Source organism: Mercenaria mercenaria, chromosome 2 (assembly GCF_021730395.1).
Source record: "Mercenaria mercenaria strain notata chromosome 2, MADL_Memer_1, whole genome shotgun sequence".
Lineage (NCBI taxonomy): Eukaryota > Metazoa > Mollusca > Bivalvia > Venerida > Veneridae > Mercenaria > Mercenaria mercenaria.
In genome coordinates, this window is record NC_069362.1 from 111,141,864 (window position 1) to 111,150,920 (window position 9,057).

The 9,057-nt window shown below is 36.4% G+C and overlaps 1 protein-coding gene across 1 annotated transcript in view; it reads right to left on the reverse strand.

The window, feature by feature from the left end:
- Positions 1 to 4,155, reverse strand: part of LOC123564912 (tubulin-specific chaperone D-like) — a 91,195-nt gene extending 87,040 nt beyond the window's left edge. The window contains 3 exon segments of the mRNA XM_053537563.1: positions 1,876 to 1,973; positions 2,449 to 2,499; positions 3,959 to 4,155. Coding sequence (XP_053393538.1) covers positions 1,876 to 1,973; positions 2,449 to 2,499; positions 3,959 to 4,121 — 312 coding nt within the window. The 5' untranslated portion in view covers positions 4,122 to 4,155.
- Positions 4,156 to 9,057: the final 4,902 nt, after the last annotated feature.

The window sequence follows — 9,057 nt, forward strand, 5'->3', positions numbered from 1 at the left end:
TCGTTTCTGACCCCAAATGACCGAGATCAAAACTGGATCTAGAGATCATCAAGACAAACATTCTGACCAAGATTCATAAAAATTGAGTCACAACTGTGGCCTCCAGAGTGTTAACAAGCTTTTCCTTTGATCTAGCCTGTTGACCTAGTTTTTGACCCCACATGACTCAGTTTCGAATTTGACATAGAAATCATCAAGACAAACATTACGACCAAGTTTTATAAATATTGGGTCACAACTGTAGCCTTTAGAGCGTTCACAAGATTTTCCTTTGATCAGGCCTACTGATCTAGTTTTTGACCCCACATGACCCAGATTTGAATCAGACCTAGAAATCATCAAAACAAACAATCTGACAAAACATCATAAAGACTGAGTCAAAATTATGGCCTCCAGAGTGTTCACAAGCTTTTCCTTTGATCTGGCCTACTGACCTAGTTTTTGACCCAACATGACCCAGATTAAACATGGTCTAGAGATCATCAAGACAAGCATTCTGACCAAGTTTCATAAAGATTTTTGTCACAACTGTGGCCTCTAGACTGTTAACAAGCTTTTCCTTTGATTTGACTGGGTGACCTAGTTTTTGACCCCACATGACCCAGTTTCAAACTTGACCTAGAGATCGTCAAGACAAATATTCTGACCAAGTTTCATAAAGATTGGGTCACAAATGTGGCCTCTACAATGTTCATAAGCTTTTCCTTTGATCTGGCCAACTTACCCATTTTTTGATGGATGTGAGACTTCAAGAGATTTCCCGATGTACATTAAACAAATGATAGTATTTAAGCATCATATTATAAAAATGAAAAAATAGAAAAAGACACATATTTGATACATAAAACTAGTTGTTGGTAATATTGTATATGTACAGTCAAGCCTGTGAACATAGACTACTCTTCGGAACAAGCAAAAGTGGTCTTTATTCGGGGGCAAGGGTCACTTCTCAGTTAGCCATTATCATGGTGATAAAAAGTATTTTTACAGTTTCTTGCTTTCTTCATGTTCTATGTATTTATTCGGCCGGTGCAAACTTGCAAATCAAGCAGTAATTATTATGTCTGCTATTTGCTATAATGCGAGTCGTGAAAATCTGGCGGATTTCAAATATTTTCATGCCGGATCGGTCCAGCTTGGTCATTATTGGGCGGAATATGACCCTTGGGAATGAATTAGGCTGGTCGCAGTCGCCAGGTGGTTGCTATTCACGGCCTTTTTATGAACATTTTTTCTACAGGGGGATCAGAGACCGGTCGTAGTCGACAGGTGGTCGATATTTATGGGTGGTCGCTAGCACAAGTATGTAAACTCTATTATTATTGTCTGTATGATGTATATGAAGGGAAAAAATAAATAATAAAAAAAAGTTTCATAAAGATTTGGTCAAAAAAGTGGCCTCTGTAGTGTTCACAAGCTTTCCCTTTGATCTAGCCTACTGGCCTAGTTTTTGACCCCACATGACCCAGTTTCAAACTTGACCTAGAGATCATCAAGACAAACATTCTGACCAAGTTTCATAAAGATTGGGTCACAAATGTGGCATCTGGAGTGTTCACAAGCTTTTCCTTTGATCTGGCCTACTGACCCAGTTTTTGACCCAACATGACCCAGTTTCACACTTGACCTAGAGATCAGCAAGACTACCATTCTGACCAAGTTTAATAAAGATTGGGCCACAAATGTGGCCTCTAGAGTGTTCACAAGGCAAATGTTGACAGACGATGCACACCAGACAATGACCAGTCACAATAGCACATCTTGAGCACTTTGTGCTCTGGTGAGCTAAAAATGCAAGTAAAAAATATTGTTAAAGTAGCACTCTGTTCAACAAATCTATAGCTTCAACATGTTTGCGCATATTAACATAAGTACCTTTGTTACAAGATAGAGAAATTTAAAGGCCAGATGCTGCAGTGCTGGGGGAGAGTTGACATTCCTTCCAACTTTTAACAGCTCATTTATGATGTACTCTGAAATAAGAACTATGTTTTCATAGTTTAATTCATTAGTAAATTGTAACAAGTTCAGGTATCTCTCCAAAATGCTGACTGGTACCACTTAAAATGTATTTTCCTCTTGAATAAAGCAACTCAGTTTATTTAACTCATACAAAGTAAAAGGTAGACTTAATGTTCTGAAAAATGCCACCGCATGTCCATTTCACTAATTCCAACCCACACTCTAAATGAGACTTCAGATTACTGTAATAAAGGTATCCATCTTTAATATTCCTATTCAGTTAAGACTGTCTCTGACCCCCCTGTAAAAAGACGTTTTGAATAAGTTTTTACTTTAAAATGCCTTTAAAAGTAATGCCCCTTCAAAACAAACCAAATGCTAGATAATCAGAGACAAGACTGATGTAATCAAAATATATAACAGAATTATATTTTCTAAAAAATAAAAAAAGATTTAATTTATGTATTTGATAGCCAAACTACTTACCAAGATGAGGATCAATAAGATGAGGCTGCTCTTGATAAATATCAATGATAACTGAAAATAAAAGAAAGTCATATTTGGTATATATAGTTTTCTTTTTTTCTAATTTTTTTTTGTTTGTTTTGTTTTTGCTGGATTTAACATCACATCAACAGAGTTATAGGACATAAAGCGACCTTCAGGATTTTGATGGTTAAAAAGACTCAAGGTGCCTCTCCGCACATTATTTTATCATGTGCGGGCACCTGAGTAGAACCACCAACCTTCCGCAAACCAGCTGGATGACTTCTTCTCTTGAAGAATTCACACCCCAAGCAAGGCTTGAACTCTTACTGGTGAGGGGCAAGTGATCTGAAGTTGGCAACTAAACGTCTTGTCTGCTAACCTTAAATTTGCATGGGGCCTTTAGACTTAATGGCAGGACTGCGCATGTGCATCGCGCCACCTCCAACTTCCCCTGACATAGTTACATGTAAATATGCTTTGTGAGTGCAGACGAAATGAAATATAGCATTTCTATTACTAGAGATGCTTTTGAGAAAAGTGCATGTCTCCCACAACTGCCTAATCATCTAAATAGTAAGTCAGTCTTTATATACTGTTTACTTAATCAACATGTACATGCGCTTTCTTAACACCAAAAGTAGGCGTCGGTTTAGGGGCAAAGCTGCACAAGAAATCAGGGTGTTTTTGGTAATTCAAGGGCCATAATTCCGAAGTGCTTAGGCCGATTTGGCTAGTTATCGAACCTGGCCGAGCACTTATTGGCAGACACATTTTGTTGAAGTTTGGTGAAGATCGGATGAGAAATGTTCGACTTAGAGTGCGGACAAGCTTTGTGACAGAGACAGACACACAGACAGACAGACTAGAGTAAATCAATATGTCTCCCACACCTCTGTGTGGTGGGAGACACAAAAATACTTAAATTTAACCGCTGCAACTTTGCTGTGTTGTTGAAAATCAAGCGTCCATTTGAATAAACAGATGAGCAAGGTTATAGACCGAAATAAAGCAATTACGGCATAAGGTATTTTCACCCCAAGACACCTAGAATATTAATTTATTCGATCATTTATTAAATATATATATATAAAAGACATATTAATACAGTTAACATAACCTTTATAATAGGTTTGTTCACGGAAATACATCTAAGAACATCAGCTGAAAGGAACTTGTTATCAATGTTATTTAAAGGGAGGTAAAGCCAACATTAATACTATGTAAATTACATATTGAGTTGATTCCCCTGGATATGGTCATTCTGCAAATCCCAGATGCCCTTACAGTTAAAAACAATTTTTTTTTTGCTTAAATTTACTATTAACATATTTTACAAACACAGTTACTTCTGAATAGGTGACAACAGTGCAAATAACAAACCTGATAGTGGAGTGACATCTTCTGTCATATATCACGTAGTCTTTTCTCATCTAACTAGATTTATTTAAAAATAATGATGACTAATCAACATGATAAAGTGATTCTGAAAATAATCAAACAAACCAACATGTAAACCGCTCGATAGACGTTTCAACAGCGACTTGATCCGTGTATATATCTGGAAGGTTGCTTATTAACCCTTTCACCACCTCTACTTCTTTGAACTCTTCACAACAAAACCCAACTGGTGCTTCTTCAACGTTTTCGGTAGCGTCGGCCGCCATTTTCATTTCTATGGTAAGTCTGATTGGAAATCGGAGAGAACATATTCCTAAACTTTGACCGAATGTGGTAGGTGTAGTCTGCTACACTGATCTGTCTAGCAATACGCTAATATGTAGTATAAACGCATACTGGACGCACTGGTCGAGAGGGCTAGGACGCTTTCCTACGGAGGTGAAGGCCCCTGGTTCTAATCCTGGCTACTCCTATTGCGATGTGTCCTTGGGCAAAGCACTTTATCATGATTGCCTCAGTCGACCAAGCTGAAATGGGTACCAGCAAATTGCTGGGGGTGAGGTACAATTAGTTTTAAATGTTATTAATATATTATATCAATTCACCAAGCGACGGTAAATAAAACCTTTAAACGCGTGGAAAAGTCTAGTGGTAGGTGTAATAATACAAATAATATGCTTTATAAACGCTTGGAAGAGTCTTGATGTTGAAAACTCAGATATTCTTATTATGCAATAAACAAAAATGATTCAATAATTTTATAGTATAAGTGAAATTATACCTCAAACATTTGACTTTGATGTATACAGAAATGAACGCATCCTGCACAATGAATGGGAAAATAATTAAGTTCGGCACCATTAAGTAATCATTAAATGAGTAAGGTCATTATTTTGGTAGCTTGTATTAAAAACTATCGTATATGCCGAACACATGAGCCTTCCTAGAGAGCCATTTATTACAATTAAAGAAAAAGTTAAACACTATAGTTCTTCCAGATCTTGTTATTAAATGATTGTAAAACGAAAGAAAAACGTTAATAAAAGACAATTGCTCAAGCTTACCTGACAGTGACGGCAAGTTACTCTGTACAGTAATGAGAATAGCGCAGGTCAAGTGATTACGTTTCCAATTACGAATCAAAGCATTGCAAATACTGGAGGACGGATTGTCTGATAGTAAACTAGTAAATGTCTTTTTCGTTTTTTTTTTTAACAACAGAGTAACCATTTCCTTGCCTAATTTCTATGCTTCTATGCTCAGTGTGAATTTCCCAGCCAGCATGACTATATCGGCCCGATATAGATATTTAGAGGTTAATACACGACAGAGCCGGGCCGGGAGGTGATAATCGGCCCGGAAAATGAATAATGGCCCGAGGGACATTATGAATTCTGAGCCGATTATCACCTCCCGGCCCGGCTCTGGCGTGTTTTAATGTCTTTAATACATATGTTTGGTTGCACTACACAAGGGGAGTATAATTAGAACTCATGACGTTAATACTTTCTTGACGATAATGAGTGAAATGTACATAAATTCGTATTTATGTATCTATCAAGCTCATTAAATGGCTCGCCTCTCTAATAATTCAATAAAATCATATGCGTCATTTTCCGACACGCTTATAGTAGCATTCAAGTTTTACAAACGGTTTGCTAAACGACCCCAACGTCCGCTCGCCCGCCATGTTGAAAGCGCACAGACCATGATGACGTTATATGTGGCCGTTGGTTTCACGCGCTTGTGTTCACCGGGCCGATTATGATTATGAGTTTTCGGCCCGGGCCGATAAGTGATAATCAGTGGGTAAAAGAAATAATCTGCTAAAACACATTCATTTTTGTTACTATATATAGTAACATATGTATTAAAATGTCGGAATGTCGGCAAAATGTGCCGATGTAAGGCGGACGTCGGGCTGTTGTAGTGCCGCAAAATATTGAAATCGGTAGATCGACATCAATCAGTGTAACTATTTCGTACGGAGGATTGACATCGGGCCGATATTGGATTCTCTTATATAACTATATTTTTCAAAATATTTTTAATAAACGTGAAAAAGTAATCTAATTGTTTATATGTGCTAATTTATTAAGCAAATATGATGTAGGTTCCAAACAAATTTTGTAGACGGTATTTATCAAAATTTTATATGTAATAAAGGGGGTAATAATTAAGATGCATTTTTATTTTTATGTAAAATGCCGCCATAGAAATAATTATATTTACAAAAAATTGGAAATATAAATATATTTAAAATTCTAATTGAATTATTTTAATAGTGTTAAGAATATACAGAAAGCTTACGTAACTGTATAAAACATGCAGTGTATAGTTGTGAAAAATATTATATCAATAAAATTAACTAAGCATGATACACATGATGCAAGACATATCAGTTCTCAAGAAAATTACTCTCAGAATTTATAAAGTATATATTTTTAGGAAAAGTTTGATAAAGCACCGCGTGTCACACTATTTCGCGATCAAGATATGATCTGCCAATATCGGGCCGATATCATTTTGATGTTGGCCAAATATCGTTTGCCAATATCGGACCAATGTCATTATGATATTGGCCCGATACCGTATGCCGAGTTCGGGCCGGCATCATTCCTATTTGCAATCGAAACTGAAAGCGATATCGGGCCGTTATAGACAACGACGTCGGTTTGATATCGGGCCGATATAGAATGCCGGCTGGGTTAATGACTAAATATGAACAATGCAGACTATCATGATCAGACTGCACAGATGTGCATGTAGACACATACACACAGTTACAAAATAATCATACATTTTGTAATAACTATTGGTCCAATATACATCGAACTACAATAACATAGGGAACAGAACTGAAACAGATTTTTAAGGTCACTATATGTAGCAGGGACGGTCAGACTTTTAAGGAATACACATATAGCTGATTACAGTGTTGCAAATCAAAATAGACCGTTTCAGCGAAATCATTTGAGCATGAAATATTTTGTTTTTGCTCTAAAAATAGTAATAACTTTTACAGAGCTAAGTAATATTCCATTGGGCAATATAATAAATTCCTTTCTCAATAAATTTCAAAGTATCATAAATCATTGTAAAAAGTATTTTACTTCTTTTGTTTGTCAAAAGCATCTATCAAAGTTCTATTATTCTATTTCACTTCTTTGTGGTGAATAAAAATAACAATTAGCCGAGCTTTTACTTCCCCTAAATTCTGAATTTTTAGTATAGCTAATTTATATGTGAATTCCATTGATGTAAAATCTTCAATGAAAATCCGTCATCCAGCGATAAGAACACTGTCTCGTATATAAAGCGTGCTTAGTTTATTGGTCAGCGGGCACATTTTATACTACACTAATCGTCTGCATTCAATTAAAGCGCACAATGAAGCGTGGTAATTTCAGTTGTTCTATGTGCTGGCCATTTGAGACCTATTTTCATCGGCGGAGTGTGAAATATATGGTGATTACCAAAAAATCGATTAAGCCGAAATTCGTATGTGTATTATTGTGGTTCCACTGGGCGGAATTGTCTTCGACAATCCGTCCAAAAATAATACATTAGATTTGTTTATAATTACGGCGTAAATGCCCCGGCCAGATTAAGGAGATAAAGTTGGTGACCGCGAAATTGTTAAGGTTGATTTATACTTTTGAAACTCAACTAGCAACCGTGAGAAATGACTAGACATATTTACTAGTCTAACAGATCATAACAAGCAATTAGATAGTCATTCTAATTCACTGCTTCAAAAGGGCATTTGACAATGTGCCACTTCAATTTCTAAAGCCTTAGATATCCCCAGTACTATCATGAGTTCCACAGGGAACGCTTTATGGTCATATTTTATATACCAGTAAATGATTCTTTTAATAAAATTGCACCAAACTTAAGATTATTTGTCAATGACTATGTCTGTTACCGTGAAATTTGGATAGAGAAGGGCAGCTTTAAGCTACGTAATGATATTTATAAATATAAACCTGTGGGAAATGGCATTGGGACTGAGATTTCAACCTGTAAAATGTGACAAGATGACAATGTCAAGAAGGATGCCAACTTTTACATATCAATGCGTGCTACAAAGTAATACTCCCATGTAAGAGCTAAAATCAAACCCCAGAAGTAAACATAACAAATGAACTTAACTCGTACAAAACGGAACTTAAAACGGAGGGTTATTAAAAAGAAATCTACAGACTTGCTCTAAAGAGGTTAAATTACAAGCCTATAATAACCAGTTTTAGAGTGTGCATGTGCTGTGTGAGACTCGGATTAGTTAGAAGGTTAGCTTGAAGTCGTCTAATAACATTCAACTGGATTCGTCACATCAAATTATATTATAACAGGGTGCCTCCATGGCCGAGTGGTTAAGGTCTCTGACTTCAAATCACTTGCCCCTCACCTATGTGGGTTCAAGCCCGACTCGGGGCGTTGACTTCTTCATGTGAGGAAGTCATCCAGCTGACTTACGGAATGTCAGTGGTTCTACCAAGGTACAAGACCCTGGTCTGATAACATGACTTGTGGACAGTGTAGCATGGCAGCCCCCACCCCCTCAAAAACAAATCGTGGCATATACCGTACTATCTTTTAAGTGCATGTTTCTTGGAGATATGAACAATAACTTACTCAGTGATACAAACGGGAAATCACTTTTTGGTCTTATTGGCCTCATTGACATCAAGTATTTGATTAGAAATTCTACAAGTTTCATGAAAAATATGCAACCGTCACTTGTAGACAGGGTGTTGGATATGGTACTAATAGAAAAAAGTTGCGCTTGAAAACTGAACTTTACAACCGGTGTTAGTGTCATAATTTTATCGGTACTATTGTTAACAATAAAGTACCAACATCTGAATAGCATATTTTTAATTATATAAGTTTCAGAAAACTAAATGTATCTGACAAATAATTTTTAAGAATCTGCTGATTATGTACATATATAATGCTTTTCAAAATGAGGTTGTACATGTATCTGTTATTGATATACATGTTCCCATGAAACAGATGCGCAAACGTATTGGCCGTTACCACATATATAGAGAGAATTACGTTTATCGGAAAAAATACATCACAAACACTTTAAAAAGAAAAATTTGGGATATGTACAAAATGTCAAGAAACGCTGTCACTAGCCTAAAGAAAAGGTCTTTAAATAAGACTTTCAAGATGGAACGGTCGGCGGCTCCAAGTCGT